Source organism: Cydia strobilella, chromosome 15 (genome assembly GCF_947568885.1).
Source record: "Cydia strobilella chromosome 15, ilCydStro3.1, whole genome shotgun sequence".
In the NCBI taxonomy this organism is placed as follows: Eukaryota; Metazoa; Arthropoda; class Insecta; order Lepidoptera; family Tortricidae; genus Cydia; species Cydia strobilella.
The window spans coordinates 12,881,521-12,903,066 of NC_086055.1; the positions used below are offsets into that span (position 1 = coordinate 12,881,521).

The 21,546-nt window shown below is 35.8% G+C and overlaps 1 protein-coding gene across 1 annotated transcript in view; it reads right to left on the reverse strand.

The window, feature by feature from the left end:
• LOC134747559 (fasciclin-2-like) overlaps positions 1-11,898 on the reverse strand; it is a 37,849-nt gene extending 25,951 nt beyond the window's left edge. The window contains exon 1 of the mRNA XM_063682126.1: positions 11,613-11,898. Within this exon, the coding sequence (XP_063538196.1) occupies positions 11,613-11,673 (61 nt within the window). The 5' untranslated portion in view covers positions 11,674-11,898. The remainder of the gene's footprint in view (positions 1-11,612) is intronic.
• Positions 11,899-21,546: the final 9,648 nt, after the last annotated feature.

Consider the following 21,546-nt stretch of genomic DNA (forward strand, 5'->3'; position numbering starts at 1 on the left):
TATTGAATAGCGCACCAAGCGGGACGTTTTGGAAACTCAAAATCCCATACAAAATGAGACTTAACGCAAACGCGTTCGTCACGCTATTATAGGACATTCTTACACAGATTGACTAAGTCCCACGGTAAGCCCAAGGAGGCTTGTGTTATGGGTACTCAGACAACGATATATATAATATATAAATACTTAAATACATAGAAAACACCCATGACTCAGGAACAAATATCAGTCTGTGCTCATCACACAGATAAAATGCCCTTACCGGGATTCTAACCCAGGACCATCGGCTTCACAGGCAGGGTCACTACCCACTAGGCCAGACCGGTCGTCTGTTCTGGTCTGGTCGTGTGTAGTAAGTTCTAGCATTGACATTTCATTAAACATCAAAGCTTACCATCGCTCGCTAATCCGCAAGCTGGTAAGGCGACGAATTATTCATAACTTGAGAAACTAAGATAAACCGGTGTCGAGTCCTAACCGCTAATATCCGCTTAAGACAAGGTATTATCAGACATTTTTATAATACAGACTGTCGATACGATACAATACAATTTACGAGTAACAGGCGTAGGGTAGGGTAGGGAACAGTGGATCGGAAATAATAGCCGCGTACAGTGGCTCACTCAACCTAATTCCAAGATAAGAGAGGCTATTTGCTTCCCTGCTAATACAGCAGAAACATTCAGTAATCGAACAAATTCAATTGGACGAGTAATGGTTATTTTAACACGTAAGGGTGCTACAGTGTATAGCGATATTTTGGGCAACTGAGCCACTGTTTGCGTCGGGCCACTGTTCCCGCCTTGACCCTATTCTTATTTTAATTATACATATCTATTCCAGATCGAATTCATATCCTATAATTAAAATTAGTACGCCTGTTAAGTATATAGTAGTAAATCACTTTATTGTACAAAAAAAAATTGTGTTAAGTTGTGTTTTCCGTAAGCGTTGCTGGTGGCCTAGTGGATCTTGCATTCGACTTTCAATCCGGAGGTCGCAGGTTCAAATTCTGGTTCGTAGGTACCAATGAGGTTTTCAGAACAGGTAGTACCTATGGAATATCATAACCTAATGATATTTTTACGACTAACTTTTTGGTAAAGGTAAACCTGCTTACATCCCCGTAGAAGTAAGTGAAGTCCCCAACCCGTATTGAGCCAACGTGGGGACTATAGCCCAAACCCTTTCGCGCATGAGAGGAGGCCTGTGCCCATTGCCCAGCAGTGGGACATTGTATAGGCTGAATTATTTTTTATCGTTATTGCTGTGTATGGCGCTAGCGTGCGATACTTGGCCGTGCCAAAAGACAGAACGACAATCTTATGTTATGCGGCCCCTAGCCTAGCCTGGCCCTGCCCAATGTGATTCCTAAAGGAGATATTTATTCTTTGCTTAGCAAGTTATGAATAAAAAGCCTGGATATTTTTTACTTAAAATGTGAAACAAGGGAAAATCAACTCTATTTAAAAAAAAAGGTTTAAATTTCAATGCAAATCATCATCATCATTAAAGAACATCATATAGGGAAAAATAGAGGAAAAGAGAGGCAGAGAAAGACCGAGAAAAAATTATTTCAACCAAATAAAAGAAAAGGTTCAGGTCGTGTCATACCAGAAGATTAAGGAGTTGGCAGAGGACCGGACGAGTTGGAGATTGCTCCACCGACAAGAGCACAGCTCTTAAATAAGAAGAAGAAGAGAAATTTCAATGGCTGAAACCGGGCAGGACGAGGCTAGAGGATCAATCGTGATTATCAGTCAGTATCAGTATTTCTTCTCCACAAAAATTAACTGCGTTGTGGATGCACCTTCATGTTATTAAAGCCTATTGACATAGATATTGACTGACGCCATTGATTCATCGGTTCGGTATTTGATTGACAATCGCTTTTAATTGTTTTGTTATTGTTAAGTATCCCTCAATTTCGCAGGCTTGAAAACCCCATAAACATTGACGCATCGCGTAATCGCGTATCTTCGTTTCTAGACCGTTTCTCCTCCTCCGTCTAAGCCTTTTTTCGATTGTATTTTACAGAAATCCGGGAATTTTTGGCAAAATAGTACGAAGAATTGGCGCAGACTTTGGTTTTCGCAAAAGCGGCTGCCATCTGATCTTCTAAAACGAGGGCAAACTAGGCCTAGTTATAGGATAAGTCAAAATTCTATAAATACAATGTTTTCCTTCACCGAATATATCTGGATAAAAAAAAATATTGTAGCGGGCCGAGGCTCCAACTCATGATCTCAGGGGGCCTAGCTAAGATGGACAGATGCCAAACGATAAGAAAAAATGTATCGGGATGACAGATACTACAAAAAGTCACGTGATTATTTCCATACATTATTTAAGTTTAGACTGGCGTTATCTATCACCGATTGTTATTTGGCTAATTTGGCTATATCGCTAAAATAAGTTACCCTTTGACGCGAAATAGTTATTTAAGCCTTACCTAGTCTCTGGTATATAATCTAGCGTTCAGAATCTTACTAAGAGACCCGGTGGCTTATATTATGCAATGCTGTTGTTAATTTTGGTACACAAAGCTGTTAATTAAGGCCACACATTGTCGGGTACAAATGTATATACATCTCTGAACTCTGAACCTTATCACATAGTAATACGGGACAAACATGTACAGATATTTTTGATTTCAAGTGTACGTTGTAGACCGTAACGTCACGTGCCGGTTATTCTCGCTTTATGTAGATTGGAGTTGATTAAATGCAATGTCAAACAATATCAAGTATTCCGTGTATGGTGTCATAATCATTGTAAGCTGGGTTTTGTTTAGTGCTACAAAAATACGTGATACGGGACTTTTGTCATCGACGTTATTCATAGTGTCTATTAATATTATAAATTCGAAAGCAACTCTTGCTGAAAGGATTTAGATAAAATTTAGTATAGAGATAGTTCTAAGAAAGGACAAAATTGCTATTATCGCAGAAATCATCGCTTAAGGGGGTAAAAAGGGGGCGCGACTCACTATTAGAAGTTGGATATGGAAGTACTAATTTTACGCAGACAAAATAGCAGGCAAAAATTGTAGTATACCTACAATATTTATGGCATTCGTAAAAAGGCCTTCGTTCTCGTCCTTTGGGTAGAACATTAGGTTACCGAGCGGACCCCAGGGTTTCTAAGTGAGCGGTGGCAAAAATGGCAAAACAATGCTAGGATTCAGGTTTAGTGTAAGTAAAAACATATACTACAAACCAGTTGCTCACAGATGAGATAAAATTAAGCATTTGATTCGAAGCGACTATTAAAATGGCCTCAAACTATTAACACTGCATTTTGCATGTTGTTATCGTACAAAGTGCTTACTTACAGTCTTTATAGCCGTTCGTATAATGAGTTTGAAACCAGAAGTAAGTGGAGGGCCCATTCGACCTTTACAATTTTTAAATAGTTTGATATTTACCTGTTATTCATTTGACATTACTCGCTGAGCATCTCGTGCGCTCCAATCAAGGCATGTGCACACCGGGTGCATGTTATTAGACGTGCACTTTATAATATACAGATGCTTATGAGTGACGGCACACCGCTTGCGCGTGCGTGTATGGCTCTAACATTTTAGCGTACGCGCACGTGCACATCTCTTGCGCACACGCATCCGGTGTGCACAGGCCTTAAACAGATACTGAGTAATATGAAAATCAAGTTGAGCTTGTTAAAGTTCGAATAGGCCGTGTAACTGTGCATACATAAGTAAAAGCGATAAAAATCTGAATCGCAAGAATCAAGAAAGAGACAAAAAGAACTACGTACAAACATTCATTTGCATGTTAATTTTTACAATAATTTTAACGCGATTGTTTATTATTTAAACTATACGAGTACATCACAAAATAGGTGCATAGTGCCGACATGTGCAAAGTCGGAACTTAGTGACAAATTGCGTTAACTATTCTAGCCTATGGACAAATACAGAGACCTTAGGCGCCTATGTGTTTAAAATTTAAATTTTAAAACATTTTTTACACCAGCGTTAACATATTTCTAAACCGCACCACCTCAATAACGTCAGAGTAAATTTGTATAAAGTAGTCTATCTTTGTAGCAAAGGCGCGAGCCTTGCGTAAAAAACAAGTGACAATAAACGCATCTAGCGCAACGCTAACTTAGATTATTACGGTCGATTGCCGAAATTGGAATGTCAAACATTAATGTCTAAAAGTTCGGAGAATGTTTCCGGCTAATCAAATGGAAAACGATACCGATCATATACAAAAGAAAAAACCTTTACCAGATGAAACGTATTAGGTCCCTAATATGTTTCACTTGTATTTTATTTTTTGTTATAACGTTTTTAACTTATGCTTTTGTATCCATTTTGCTATATTTAAGCATGCATATACCAAAGAAATTGCATATACACGGTCCTGTCGTGGCCTAGGTGCCCTAGCGTCAACCTCGAAAGCTGAAAAACTGGTTCAGTTCCAGCCCCGGGCACAGGAGACCTTGGTCAGGCTTCTCTTTCATGTGTCACGTATTTCACTTTAAAATTTATATATTAGGTAGTTGTGTTTTGTTTAAAATAACACAAATCAAATTATTTTTATTCAATCTAGTTCCATAGTTATGAAGTATACTGTCACTGTAACTCTACTGTGCCAACGTGTCTTAAATAGCTCCCAGTGACGTGGAATAGTTAATTAAGCTAACCCACTAATTGGGGCGTGAAACCGAGCTTTCAAAGGCATTAAGGTCATTGATTACCAAAATAACAGGGAGAGGAACTTTATATCGCGTAATTTTGAGCTGCTGCGTAAATTTGCGCGGATGCGGTTTTCAAATTTTGTTATGATAATTAGCAGTAAACTTATAATATACGGTATTAATTTGCTTATTTTAATGTTAGTCTGAGCGGAAAATTAATTTTATTAGCTACATTTTATGACGGCTCATTTTATTGGTCATGAAAAATTAATTGAACTATTCACTATAAGTTGAACATAAATAATTATATACGTACTAAAAAAATCACCACTCCTGTTTCTGAGCTTGGGATTAAAGCTTGTCTTCAGCATTCGTGTCCATAATATTTGGTTACAATATGAATCTAGATGTTATGTTATGTTATGTTATCTACAATATACATCTATATTGAAAGATGCCCGAATTGTAAAAATAACTCCTAGCCACATTTGATAGCTTAAAATTTCCTTTCTTAAACTTGATTATTTTCTTAGCATATAATTTTAAATTAATATTTTCATAGAAACCATATAAAAGAAGTTTGCATGAAAATAACCAAACACAATACAAATGTTTAGTGAACAGTCAGCATTGAAAAAACCGGATTAGATACGCGTCAAAAATATCCACCATTCTCTAATAGCCTTTATATACAGGGTGGCCAAAAAATATGTGCATTCCCGTTGCCAGGGAGGTATTGGGATTGTAGCCGCCGTGCAGGTCTCCACGACAAATAAAAAGACTTCGATTTGAAGTAAACGTGTAATCACATAGGTGCTGGTTAGTTAGTTAGTTAGTTAGTTTTTATTGTATATAAGAATCAGGTTACATTGCAGGTCGAATATACAATTACACGTTCAGTTACACTGAGACTTTACCTTTTCAGGTGTACATACATTTGCAACACATATATTTACATATTTATCTAAATACTACACATGCTTATGACTAACTTAAATAATCATTAACACAGTAAAAACATTTTTCTATAAGCCACATTTTTGTGTTTGACTTGAATAGTTTAAGATCCATGTCTTTAAAACGATCCGTTAACTTGTTATAAATTGTGATGTGATACACATAATATAGGCGTTTTTTGCAGTGAGTGACAAGTTTACATATGGCTTAGGCAATCTATGTTTGTATTTAGGTCTAGTTACGCGGGAACCCAATGTGTTATTATCCGTGAATAGGTATTTATATTTGTGGACAAAAACAGAAACTTCATAAATATAGAGACTGGGAAAAGTAAGAATGTTATGTTTTATAAAGTATGGACGGCATGAATCTCTAGGATGAACTGAAAATATGGCTCTAATGCAGCGCTTTTGGACAAGGTACAGTTGACGTAAACGGTTAAAGGTGTAGAAGTGGTGGTTCTAGTATGGAGGCTGATGCGAAAATGATTTAGCTAATTTTGAATGTTAAAATGGTAGTCTAAATTTAGGTGCCTCTAATTGGCCGCGATACAGGTTATGTGGAGCGCTCCTATTGGTGCATTTAAATAAGCCTCCGCATAGTAAGCGAGCCCGACGGCTGCGTTTAGCTACTGCATTACAAATAAAAGGTTGCGTTCGCAACAGGGATTATACTGAGCAACTTTTACTATGGGACCAACCACGAAATCGCGAAAAAAATTTTTACACTCATAGAAAATGGACCATTAGCCAAAATGTATGAAACAGCCAAATTTTTGTTCGCGATTTCGGGGTTGATCCCATAGTAAAAGTTGCTCAATATAATCCTAAACTCTCCCTGGCAACGGGAATGCACAAAGTTTTTGGCTATCCTGTATATAATAATAGATCAATTAAATTGAGACATATACTTTTTGAATGCGAACTCTAGGAAAAGTATTCTGGAGGCGGTTTGATGCGTTGCTTTATCCGCTACTATTGAACCTGACTGTGCACAATTCGGTCGAATCAACCTACATAAGAGTAGTGACCTTATCAACCAATTGAATAAAATTGGTAAACGGTGTATTAATCTCAAATATTATGAGGTCTTTGTTCTCTGTATTTTTATGTTTTACCTTACTGCGGGAAGGGTTATGATTTTATCAGTCCATGTATGTAGGTATTAAGGTTGTAAATATGCTTGTGTCGTATTGTTCCATTATTAGTATTTGGTAAAAGGATACCAGTCTCAACATATGCTAGGTGATACCCGGCGTTAATTTTCAGACTGATTCCTTATAGAGTTATAACTCAGGGCTTTATCGTAACACTACGAACAGTTTAATGCGGTAGAGTCAGACCAAGCTAACTCTGCATGGCATTTGCAATGACAAAGGGTTGCAATGTCAAGATTAATGTCAAATTTTTGTGCAAATATGCCGTTTGTAATGACACTCTCACTGTTCTGCTTAAGTCAGTACATAGTTAGCTCAGACGGATTCTCCTCCTATTTGTAAAAAAACCGGCCAAGTACGAGTCGGACTAGCGCACGAAGGGTTCCGTACCATCACGGAAAAAAACAGCAAAAAAATCACGTTTGTTGTATGGGAGCCCCATTTAAATATTTATATTATTCTGTTTTTAGTATTTGTTGTTATAGCGGCAACAGAAATACATCATCTGTGAAAATTTCAACTATCTAGCTATCACGGTTCATGCGATACAGCCTGGTGACAGACGGACAGACGGACAGACAGACGGACAGACGGACAGACGGACAGCGGAGTCTTAGTAATAGGGTCCCGTTTTCACCCTTTGGGTACGGAACCCTAAAAACAACACACTGAAATTTCTATTCAAAATGGTTTCAATTTTAAAACCACCGATCGATTAATATGGGTTTTTAGATACAGTTGTTTAATTTGTTGTATTCTAGGTTAGTTTATGTGTGATTTGATCTTATCATACAACTCAATTTCAAAAAAAACAACTACCTAACCTAACTTCTTGCACATATTTTATTGCCAGCATACCAAGTGCTCCTAAAATTACCGTTCTATTTTAGTGTAACGATCAACTGCATAGTAACTTTACAAAGCAAGTTTATGCATTGAACTGGTTTTCGAACGTTTACGGGTAAGGTAAACGTCCTAGTTCTTGACAACGTACCTAATACCTAACTCCAATGGTCGACAACCCGTTTGCCACCTGTATTATTCGGAACTAAGAGGTGACACATACACATTGAGACATTTAAATAAGGTATCTGTTGAATAAAAATAGATGGAGATGCTACGAGAAAAAATATGGTTGGTGCAACCGACCCTTAATATTGCGCCGCCCGCCCTTTCACTAAAGTACCTAGTGGTTCTTAATCGGTGGTCCGAGAGTAAGCACCCGAAATGGTCCACGAATTTATAAATAGAAAATACCTTTTATAAACTTTATTCGTTAAAGGTATCTCTACTTCATAACTATTACTGTTCGCATCCGTACTTCCATAGAATAGCTTTCGTACAAAGATGTTTACTCAATATCACGCTAGATGTCGCTGAACCGACCGTGAAACTAGCTAACGACATTCTTATCGAGTTTAGATATAAGGTTCGGAAATTATTTTAATATATATTGGCTTTATTTGTGAGGTTAATGGTTTTATCATTCTATCCCATCCCAAGTAAAGAGCGCCCTTTTTGAAATTAGGAGTACAAACAATTACGAGGTTCTAGGCAAAACAGGCCGTGCAGTTTTAGGCAGGCTAAAATGGCAGTGGGCGGGACACATTGCTCGTAGGACCGACGGCCGATGGGACAGAAAGGTCCGAAGACCAGTCGTTGTGGAGATCCCTGGGGTCCAGCAGTGGACGTCTTTCGGCTGATATGATGAGGCAAAACAGAAATTTAGTGAAATGACCGAATGTAAAAATTATCCGATAATTACTCGTCATCGTCAAACATGATCAAACAAAGTGTATTTCAGCGATAGCGTAAGCATTTCGATGATTTGTCATTAGTTTGTGCTACAACATGATCGTTTGACACGAATAGCGCACATAATTCGGAATGCTGGTACGCGAACACGAAAAGTGATGTGTATAGAGATATGTAAAGCACATAAGCTGTTTTGGGTTTAAAGTGTTGATTAACAAGCTCAACTGGCCGGTGCCCGCTTCAAATACTCGGTGATACGACTACGCGTCTAGTATTTAGTTACGCATTCGAATAATTCTTTAATAAGTCCGAACATGAAAAGAATAGGTTAGGTGGGTGAGTAAACTTTTTTGTCCCACTCGATGCCATGGTTACAGTCGGTCCAAAACTCACACGTGACGTTCAAAGGGTTACTTAAATAAGTTCTTTTATTACTCGTTTATTTGAGGTCTAATATTACGCTGCGTGTTACGTAAGATATGCGAAGCGGCGCGGCGCGGCGGGCATACGGCGTTTGCGTTCGCAACGAGATCGCCCACGTAGGACACTTCTATAGGTCTCAAAGGATTGATTCACCCCGCGCCGCATCGCTTTGCTTCGCGTTCGCGTGTTGTTCGCCTACGTAGTACGCTGCGTGAGGCCAACAACACTTTAGAATCTGAAATACTTTGCGTTGTATCTTACACTTCATTCACATCTAATTATACAATTCAAACGCTATTGTTATGAAAATCGGCCTTTGTAATCGTTACTACGAAACGTTTTACCTCTTCGTTGAATAGGGTTGTTGACACATGTGGAATTTTGTTATTAAATCTAGTTAAATAGATAGGAAATGAACAATTTATCACAATACATTGGAAACTTAAAAAATATATAGGAATAATAAAAAAAATACGTTCAATTTTGTTTTTACTTCCAAATAGGAAAAAAAATAATGGTACCATTCGATTCCTTACATTTTATTCTAAAAAAAAATGTATGGCAACAATATACATAAACGCAATATTTCACCTGACTGATACCATTAATAAAAAATTGTCAAATACCCTATTCTTTGAATTTGTATTCCTTTATATGTCTTTGAACGTTTGATGTATACCCATTACTAAGAATTCCTTATAATATATGTTTTCAAACATCTGCAAGGAATTTTACTCGTCATAGTATGAGTACCTAATACTAAAATAAATATTTGTAACATTTATTTAGAATTGCTAAAGATTTCGGGAAAATCTAGTTCAAAGAAAAGACGTCAAATCAAACTTCCTCGAATTGAACACACGTGTCAGACATCTGTGATTCAGTTAGTAAATATTTTAAAAACTTAAAATACTTACGTCACTTTGATTTTTAGAGTTCTGTAGTCGAAATGGAACTGGAACTCTAATAGTTTCACTGTCTAGTCTGACTGTCTGTCCGTATAAAACAGTCATTATGCTCGAAAATTGTAAAGTATATTTAAATGAAATTTAGAATATAACTAGGTGTAAATACTCTGTGACCCGCCACTTAGTATAGGTAGAGATAAAAAAAAGTTTTAGGTATATATGTTTTTATTGGTATGAATAAAACATGTTATCGTAAAAAACTTGTTTTATTATTATCTCAAAATCAGAATATCTATGGCATTTTGAAAGTAGAAAATATAAAAATCTTCCCATCACAATAATTACTTGATTACTTACTCAGTAAAGTAAGTAAATAGACACGTGATTGGCGTTATTAACAACAAGGTTGTGAAGTTCTCACAAGTAATGGAGGTAATATTACTTTACTTCTAAAACTTGAGAAACATAATTTACATTTCTAACGCAGCTATCGACACAAAAACACAACACACAGACCAATAATAAAAAGCATACACATAAGTATAAAAAACCTCTAAGTATGTATGTACCTACCTAACTACTTTGTTTAAAGGCAAAAAATCTTTATCAATAGAGTTTTGAATGATTCACGGTTAGTTTCACTAGACTTATATTGACCGGGATATAGACCGTGATTACCTTTTGTATTCACCCGTCACCGTTTTGGAGTCACCCGTGAACATGATGCATGTAACTGCGTCGAAATATCGGGAGCTCACAAATAATACAAAAGGTAATCACGGTCTATATCCCGGTCAATATAAGTCTTTATCAATAGTTTACCCTAACTTGTCAAAAGGCTTAGTAAATATTGACAGCGAAAGTACCTATACAATTTGATTCGTCTGCCGCATAGATAAATGTCAATTTGTCAACTAAATTGGCATTCTATTTCTCTCCACTCAGTTTAGTACACTATCTGTTCAATATTTTGTATTGAAAAGTTGTATAAGTTGTGTTTTATTGATCTTTTTTTTTATAACGCACCATTTTTGTCGGACATTTTTCTTGTTGTATTTCAAATTTGACATAAATTTATTTACTGGTTTTCCCGGTACGTTTGTAAGTATGAAAATCATGAGCTTTGAGTTTGAATGCAATATTTTCCATTATAATTAACTAGAACCAATGTTTTTAAGCAGTGAACACATTTTTTTATTCAGACTAAATATTATGGATTCCCATAAGTAGTTTGGAATATTCCCAAAATATCATGCGACGGTATTGACGATATCGATCGCGTCGTTAGATATGAATCATTCAGTCGACAAGCGTCAACAACATCGTTAAGACAATTAACTATGGTATTCTTAATCAAAGAGAACCGCAATATGATTGAAAGAAGTAGCCTTAATTTGAACGCAGTAGGGTGCAATACCTATATGCCTATTGAAACATTATTTTCAAAGCAACAGTCGTAAATAATAAATATCATAAGCAACTTTGTGATTATTTACAGGAAATTTTCTTATAGTGATCACTTAATTTATACTTAAAATAAATAAATAAAAATATAAATCATTTATTTCGGACCACAGAAATCCATAACAGAACTTAATTTACTTTAAATTTACTTTTATATTAAGTTTGTATGTATGGTATAAATTACAATTTTTACTTGTATGTGTTGTATTTGTTATTCGTCGTTAACCGTATACCTATATTGTTTTTCGTAAAATAAAATATAAGTAAAGAAAAAAACTCACCTCTCGATGAAACAATTACGCAAATGGCAACAAAAACATCAAATCCCTTGGACAATATCATTTTCTGGCATTAAAACAAATGATGTTAACCGAAACACAAATTAAAAACAAAGGATTACTGGCCGTCAAAAACAAAAATATATCTATGACACATTCTACTTTCGCGCCTTTTTCATTCAAATGCGTTCGAATTTCGAAAGGAACGTTCCGAAACGTAACGTCAAGTTATGCAGGCAGTGATCTCGTGATGCGTGGCATAGCGCGACTGACGTTTGTTGCTTGGTTGCACGACACAATCTGAAATAGGACGTATATTTTGTAGCGTAAACATCACGCTTATTTTTAGAGACGGCCAAATTATACGGCACTCTTGATAGTAATGTCGTTGGTTAGTTTAATGATGCTGTATGCAAAAAAAACGTTATTTGAAGCCCTAACGAATCTATTCTCCGGTCTTTTATTTTTCGCTGTTATTTTTAGGCATCGTACTTTTTTCCAGACAGGCAACCCTTTTGTGTTGTTTTTAAAAATAACGAGGGTTATAAGCGGCAATGTGTTTTGGCCCTACTTAAATAAATCGCCTTCTTGTAAAAAGAAGCCTCTTTGTAAAAAGAATGGCACTAATGGTGCTAAGAACGGATAATACAGGGATAAAAGAGGGGCAACACAAAAGATGCAACGTTGCTTAATTGTTTGTTTGTAAATTTCAGATTAATATCTCTTGTTATTTTGCTGATTGCGTTACTGACGTTGCGTTAACATCTTGAATTTTTGTAAGAAATTAGAGAAATATTTTTTTTTATGTTTTTACTATATTTTTTATTTTATGTCGAACCTTTAAAACCATATGCATTCGAATATGTACTTTGAAACCTAACGCTAACTTTGCAAACTGAAGTTCGCATGAATAGGTGGTTTCTAATCTTAATCATTTGAAATTACTTTTCTTAAATTATTCAAGTTTCTAGATTGGTAAAATTATTAAATGGCACTACAGTTTAGTTTCAATAAATATACCTTAGCACTAAAGTCTTTGTTAAAATTGCGTGCCAAAGCCCGAAAAATAAGTTACGTACTTAGATATCTCTCGTATCATAAGAATGAGATTATCCATATAGAATTACCAATCAAGTTCTCAATCGGCTTGGTCGAGTCGAGTTAATACAGTCAGTATTATAAATAAATAAAGTATTTTAATAGAATGTTTAAAATGTCGGCAATTCTAAAAGGTCATGAAAAGGAAAGTGTTTATAACGATAAAGAAGCGCGCTAAGAATGAATTCTTTATCAAATGGCTGGCATTATTAAAGGGAATAATTTATGTCGCTACGAATAATAACGAGATATCCAGCTTCGTCGGCCGTTCAGCATCTTGTAATATTCGGGTGTTCAAATTTGGGTAAAAAAAAATTATTTATATTTTTCTTTGAAAATTGTACGTGTCGAGCCTCGGATCGGACAATCAGCGCCAGAAAATGAGGCAAATTGTATGCAACATTCTGGTGAAATAATTATTTGTCTTTTTTTAAATCAAGGTGTAAGTATAGGTACAAATAACTGTTTATAAAACATTGAATATTTTTATAAGAATAATAAGAAGCTACTTTGTTGTTGAACTATTTATACTAGATTCTGTAAGATTATATTCATCAGTTCTTAGTTTACACCACTTTGAAGCTCAAAGCAACGACAAAGAGGGTTAAGCTACAGATAGATATTGATGAGCGACCTAATACGATGGCAAAACTCGCTGTAAAACTATAAAAATGTGTAGTTTTCAAAATTAAACAACAAAGTAATAGCGAACTTCATACACGGTATATTTATACCATTAGAAAAGTTAAAAAAAAATCATAAGTAACTTAGTGGTTTTTTTATTCAAATAAACTTTCTCGGTGATCGCATTAAATTTGATGCTCCATACTGTCTAAATACAAAAACAAAGAAAAACAGCCCTTCTTGGCGGATTAAAGGACAATTTTTTTAAGAAAATCCGTAGTTAAAAAGCAGATTAAATATTTCTAGGCATGATTTGCCCGCACAAAGTACATTTATTCTCCGTTTATTGTTCAACAATTATAACATTTGACTCTTTATACATTAACATTTAATATGTACATTTAACAAGTACATTTTGTTAAGTTACATATTTCAAAGGTCTCAACATCCCATCATGAAGTCAAACTGGGCCGCGGGAATCACCCGTGTTTACTCTGCAAACATAAGAGCATACGCAGACACTTGACCCAATTGCCTGTAATAACAGACTAAACGAAAGGGAAAAGTTGATTATTCCTAAACGTTCCTTTTTCGAAGGAAAACAGTCCTGAAACGTTCCACCTTACCCTAATAGGAGGTAAACGCTCCGAGCGTTGGGCAAATATTCTGACAGACCCTTTTGAGGGTGCCACATATCGGCGTATCTGTTTTGATATAGAAGTGCAATTGGCACTTTGCTAGGAAACACGCGTTTATTTTATAAATACTATCTTTTGTTCAAAGTAGTTTTTTTGTCTTCATACATTATTAGTTATGTCAGCAATGTGTCGCGTTTTAACAACTTTAATGTACAATAAATAATCAGGCGTTACTAGTAACTAATACAGTTTTTTCCCCATTTATGTTAATTTTGTTGATTCTTTGTAACTTTTCATGTTTCGAAATCCTCATCTAAAACTAGTTTCAAAGTGCGTTAAAGTGTGTTGAAGTATATGACAAATTCAAAGTACAACGTTCATTTGCGATTTTTGACGTGCGACGTGCGACTATGCCAAAAAAGCACGTCTCATTGATTGTGTTTGTCAAAATATGTATATCCCCGTGTTCGGGCAATAAACCAAGGATTCTAAAATAGACACCAATCTAAAACGATATTCGAAGAACAGACGCTGTTAACAGTAGAATGCAATCCGTAGGGTAAACAAATTTTATTTCATCTCCTACTCAAACGTAAACGTACGGATGATGAAAAGCTTGTTACTTACCAATAGAGAAAGCCGTCTTTACTATTTAGAATAGTAGGTATTTTGGATCCTCTGTAATGAACATAATCGCAATAAAATATATGAATATGAATATGTTGTAAATAATAATACAAATATTTGAAAAACAGGTCACAATCTCACAAACGTAACTGAATCTGTCGAATATTGCTACAGTAGCGGAAAATAATCTATCATATTCTTTTCATGTACATTTGCATAATATTTTTGGTAATTTCTCAAAAACGGCTTAAGCGATTTCGATGAAATTTACAATATAGGGGCATATGAAAACGACAACTCTATCAAACTAGGGTACATTTTAAAAATAATTAGTTTGTCCGAGTTTACGCGGTACCGCGATGGGTATTAAATTCTAAAGTACTGATTCAATTTAATTTCCAAACCAGAGGCTAACGAGGACGAAAAATCGATCCTATGTTTTATTGTTGATAAGATTCGCTTTTGAGTGTTTCAAATAAGAAATGCAATATTTATAACATTCATTAATTGGTGTATGTGAAGTCCCCAATCCGCATTGTGCTAACGTGGCTGCCTATATTGCCACGTGCAGTGAGGACGTAATAAGTATAATGGTATGGGTCGTGATAATTATACAATCATTGTTTACATGATATAAAGTAATATGTAATAGTAGTAGTAGTAAGTATTATAATTTCACGAATTTTCGAATTGGCTGCAAAAAAAAAGCAGCATTATATATTTTTTGGCGTAATATATTTATCGTCGTCTAGTACCTACAACACAAGCCTTATTGAGTTTACTGTGGGACTAGGACGATTTGTATAAGATTGTCCTAATTTAAAAAAAATATAATAAATATATTTATTTACCATTAATAAAATACTTGCATGTATGTATTCCATTGCATAACTTCTGAAATCGTTTATAACGACGTATCAATCAAACTCACTTTACCACCTACCAATCATGCTTAGTGACGTAGAATTACTCTTTCAAGGTATTTCATTAGGTAACAGACACTAATAACAGGGCATCAAACAAACAGTCAGTGATTGAGAGGTTAATTGAAGAGTTTTTCTACCGCGCCGCTATTGTAACCGTTTTTTTCTTTTCCCAACGCGCCAGAGACTAGGACACGTAATGGCGAAATCTCTGGATTATCACGGATTAGTACGGACAACACCGAAGGAACTTGTTCGCCGTTAATAGGTGAACGTAATGTTCTTATCGACTTATTTGGCTTAGTGAAAGTGAATTAACAAAACCATTTCCTTTGTAATCAAAATTTATTTTCTACGCATCTCGCTCGCATTAATATGTCAATACGAGCGAGATGCATAGGAAGTAAGTTACGTAGATGTTAGTGTATATGTCAGTTTTGACACTGTCAGTAACTCGTGGTAAGGGTAAATATACAAACATGAACGCTGAAAACAATACACTCCTTTTTTTGGGCAGTCGTGTAAATACATGCAAACTGTTATTTTATATGGAGCGGCCGTATAAATAAAAGATTGAGTACCTAATAATGAAATGTTTTTACCCAGAAAATGTAAATCACAGCCAATTTAATCCGATCAAGTACCAGAATTGTGAAATATCTTCTCTCAATTAACAAACCATGAGGCCATTTCGTGGCACTTTAATCTTATTTTATGTTTTCTTTTATATTATGTAATGTCTTGTTTGTTTGTGCTTACGAATAAAATCTTATTCTATTCTATTCTCTTCTATTCAAACACATTGTAATGGATATTCAAATTTCCAAGCCCACAACTTCTCTGAACCCACCTCTTGTTAAGTTAATGACGATGACTAATAGATAGGTATCATATTCTAGAGTAGGTATGTAAATACCTAGCTATAACTACGGTTCTGTTTGCGTTTGTTTCTGTAGTCTGTGTCATTTGCCCCCCTTGGAATGATTTTTTATAATACCACGTCGGGGCCAAATAAGCATACAGCCCTGATGGTAAACCGTCACTGTAGCCTATGGACGCCTGCAACTCCAGAGGTTTCATGCGCGTAGCTGACCCTGTACACTCCTTTTTTGAAAGAACTCCATACTGTAGCCCCTCGAAAAAACCTCCGCAAGGAGCACATTCCACAGCCGGAGCGTCCGCGGGAGGAAATTAATCTTAAATCGTGCAGTGCGCGACCATGTAAGTAGGTTCTCTAGGGTGTGCGGATGAACTGAACACTGCCGACGGTGAGCGGCAATTAATATAAAATTTAACTCTTGTAAACCATCCTACATGAGTAGGGTTTGCACGATGGATCCGAAATGTATGGGAAGATACGCGGAACTGGATCCAGATCCGGATAATTTAATACATTTCGGATCCGGATTGCAAACCCTATACATGAGCCCGTGACCCGATTGCCAGTCGTTTGTATAAGTTGCGGAGCACGTCGAAAATAACTCGTCAACTTGTGAGGACTAAAGTTGTTGGAAACTTTCTCACGGGCGTGTTTCTCACTTTGTCAAAAGGAGCGTGGTAAGGACGTGAAAGTTTTTTTTATTAAAGGTTACAGTAAATAGTCTGAATTTTGTTACTACCTAAACTACCTACCTACATACTTTTAGTAGTTTTAGTTATGGAACTGCCATATTTTACGATGTGAATGTATACGTAACACTAAGCAACTTTCACTATGGGACCAACCCTAATACCGGAAAAAAAATACTCTCCCATAGAAAATTATCAACATCAGACCAGCCAGAATGTAAGAAACATTTTCGTGATTTCGGAGTTGGTCTCATACTAAAAGTTGCTCACTATGACCTATAAATATAATATATTCACATCGTAAAATATTGCAGTATATTAAAAAAAACATCTTGTAATAAAAAAAAAAAATGTTTATAAGATTTATTTTAAGTACCTATGCTAAATACAAAATCGAATCGAAAATACCTCAAACAGCCTGCACATTTCGCCTGATGGATTAAGTAGGTAGCAGAGCCAACTGAATTAATACTTAAATAAAATCTTGAAATGTTCACGTCTCACATCACAAATCCAACTGATGGAAGCGAGTTAAATCTTTCCTCGAGTCGAGATTTATTAGCTCATATCTCGCATACAAATGACGAAAATCTATGCTCGAAATCCCGCGTTATATCCACCAGCATAACTAGACCCTTATAGCCTTTTAAACAACATTACGTTGCCAAAATTTGACGTGCGCGGAGGGCTCAAGATATAATGGTTAATATCCCCCTGCTCCATTATGAAGTTAGGATTACGAGTGATCGAAATTTAAACCATCTATGAGTAAGAAATATGTTTAAACGTTAAATTAAGGCATATTTTATGGTAATTAGTTTGGTAATCCTAAGACTTGTCGAGAGTAAAATGTGTATCGAAGTAATAATATATGTATTAGACGACGGGGTTGTTTAAAAGCGTCCGAGTCCCTTATATTTTTGGTATCAAGGATATCTCTAACAATATGTTTTCAGGAAAATATGAGGTTTACCATAAACGTCCCTTTTTAAATGATTTATCCGGTATCACTAACGTAGGTGATGGCAGCAATAACCAAATCTCTCGTTACATTACATTTTCAATTAAATAGATGTGCATGCATACATACTGCAGCTTTTCACTTTAATGTTATTACTTTTAATATATTTTATGAAAATTAAATTCAACTGGAAATTGAAAATTTTTCACTTCAGTACTATGAAAAACAGGTAATTTAGCTCCAACATCCAATAGGTAACAGTTTTGATAACATGTAACTCATAAGCTTGGTAGGTTCAAATCAAACTGGCACGTACTAATGAGTTTTTCGGAACTTATAAGTTATATTACATTTTATCGTAGGAACATACATATACATATGTACGATAAAATTTAAAATTTACCAGTCGCTTTTCTTTGAAGGAAAACATCGTGAGGAAACAGGACTAATCCCAATAAGACCTAGTTTCTCTTTGGGTTGCGAGGTCAGATAGTAAAAACTAGTGCCTACACCAATTCTTGGAATTAGTTGCCACGCGGGCACCAGGCTTAGGGCACAGGAGTTACGTGCTGTGACAAAAAGCCGGGACAACGCCAGGAAAACGATGATGAACAAATAACACGTTGATCGACCATTAAACAATAGCAGTAAGTAGAGTACGCACTCAGGATACAACGGGATACCTACCTATTGTCTTAACGCCTATATATCTATTTGATAGGCTATATTTCCTCGAAATTCATATAAATCGAATCGATACCATATTTTGCACAAAAAAGTCACGAGCCGCCATTAACAAAATTCAAATTCGCAATGTACGGGCACATTGTGTCAATTCACCAACTGACAAAGTAAAATCGAAAATTTGAAAGTGGAAGAGTGCAACCATTGTTCGTTGGCTACGTTCGGAATATGATTGATTCGCAAAAATAAGCATTTATTTATTTCCCTATGGCGAACGGGGCTACACCAAATAGCTTTTAGATTAAAAGGCTGTCATAGTCATATTCCTCAGGGACATGACATGACTTTTGTCTCCCGTCATGTCACCGTGGCTAGTGTATTTTGCATCGTTTTTATTTGAGTAGGTGCTTAAAATTCTGTTTCGCTGCTTGTTAAATATTTTCATATAAAAAAGGAAAGTTGAGTGCTGGTGCAAAAATTAGGGTGGCAATGTCAATTTAAAGGTACCTGCTTAGATTAAAAAGGGAAGATAACATAATTTATATTCTTGGAGAATAAGTCTGCAGTTTCGTTAACGTGACTATACATAAAATTGTATTTATTTATGTCACGTGCCGTGCAATGCAATGTACGAGTATAATATTTAATAAGAGAGGTGAAAGGCAAGTACATAATTACTAGTAATTAGTAGACCTAGGACTTTTTTTGGCAAAACGAGATATTTACTAAATTTAATATCGACATAACTGTTATCGATACGTAGGGACCTAATAGGTATATATACAATGCTCTGACAAATAAATAATGCAAAGAAACTTTCCATTCGTAAAAATGCCTTTTCCCAATTGACACAATAACCGCATGCTCACAAATGTCGTAAATGAGGTAGACAAACATGTTACACCTCCCTATTTGTTAGGGGGGACACAGATGGTCCGATATTATTACCCGTGCCGATGCCGAGGGGAGAGCACACGTGGATTACCAATCAATTTCATATCGGCCCAACTTTTCGTTACTTTGGTGATAATGCGTCTTCGATAATGGTAATGCTTATAATAGGATTAATTTCAATTTGTAGTTCAACAAGAAGAAGACTTTGTAAAGTGATGAGTTTTATGTTTTTTTTATTTCAAGTTTTTTGAACGAATTGAACCAAAACAGGTAGACAGATAGACAGGTAGAATGTTTCCTAAATCTGCCTGTTTCTTGTGTGATAAAAATAAACGAAAGCCAATCGCTTTTTCGCTACTGGGAGCCTAGCTGAGATGATAATCTTTCATAGAAAAAGCGAATCGAAACTTAAATAATGTATGGAAATAGTCACGTGACTTTTCGTAGCATCTGTCATCCCGATACATCTTTACTATTCGTTTGGCGTTTGTCATGTACGATTATCATCTTGGCTACGCCCCCTCCTCCGACATAATTAATATGTGTCCTGATATTACTAGGTTGACCGTATTCGACAACCGACTATGTTACTCTAAATACACTATCCTTTTGAATATAAATATGAATGGTGAAACAATACCCTCGATCAATTCTCATAGGTGAAGCAAATCGAATTACTCTTAAATTTAGGACCGGCCCAAGTTTATCTTAAGCCGAAGAAAACCTTTACCAATATACCCATATCGTTTCCCAAGCCCGCAACAAACAGCTTTACATACTAACCTCCACGCCATCAATTTGGCAGTTTCCCTGCTCGCCGGAAAACATAAGTTTGCCGGCCGCGACAGAGAAAGGTCACAAGATAAGGTATCGGAGACTGTCAGTGTGAGAAAAAACCTGGCTGATAAATGAACATCCTTGCCCGTCCATGATTTATACGAGGCTTTTCGAGCTATTGTTGGAGTCACTCGAGGGATCAAGACGAATCGTTTGATATCTTTTACATTGGATGCGTTCAAGGATCAGTCAACAAGTAAACATGCGTAATTTAACGCTTTGTTTTTTGTTTTCATCCAGTGACTGCTTTTATTATGTAGTTGTAGTTGTGTATGTGTACCTCCTAATTTTTTTGCACACCTCCTGGGATTGTGTAAACTCGGATTACATGCATTTAAGACTAAATGAAGGTATTAAAACGATTTCCAGCCTGCTGAGAATTAATTTCTCAAAACGCTTTTTTTTATGTAGTTTGATTGGCCTATTAGCCCATTGATCTAACTATATTTAGGTAATACTGTGTCGGTAGGCAAGCAAATTAATTAAGCCGAACAAACAATCTATATGCGCAGTGCTGCATCAGGCTTATCCAATAATGTATCGGACATTTTCATATTAATTAGCGGAAACTCGATGATTTCTCAAGACTGCTGTTAGTTAAATATTTTGCGGACAATTTTACATAGATCGATTGATCCTAAGCTAAGCAAAGCTTGTTCTTCCGACTGGGGTAGGAGACCGTTAATAGTTTTAAGGTAATTACAACGTGTCCCTCGGTTCTGGACAAACATTATTTTACCTGTCAGGTTCGAACTCTGGTAAGGTAAGGGCATTTTGGGTGTTTATGACAAATGTTTGTTGCTGAATTATGGATGTTTTCTATATAAGTAATTATATACAGCTATATATTATATATATCGTCGTCTAATAGTATCCACAATCCACAACACAAGCCTTATTGAGCTTACTGTGGGACTAGTTCGATCTGTGTCCTAAAATATTTATTTATTAACAAATTTACAAATAATTGTAATAATAGAAGCGGAAGGAGAAAATATCTATTTACATATTTATTTGATTTGAAGTAGCCTAAATATAACATTTTACATTTTATGCAATATGTTAAGGTATCTCCGACCCAA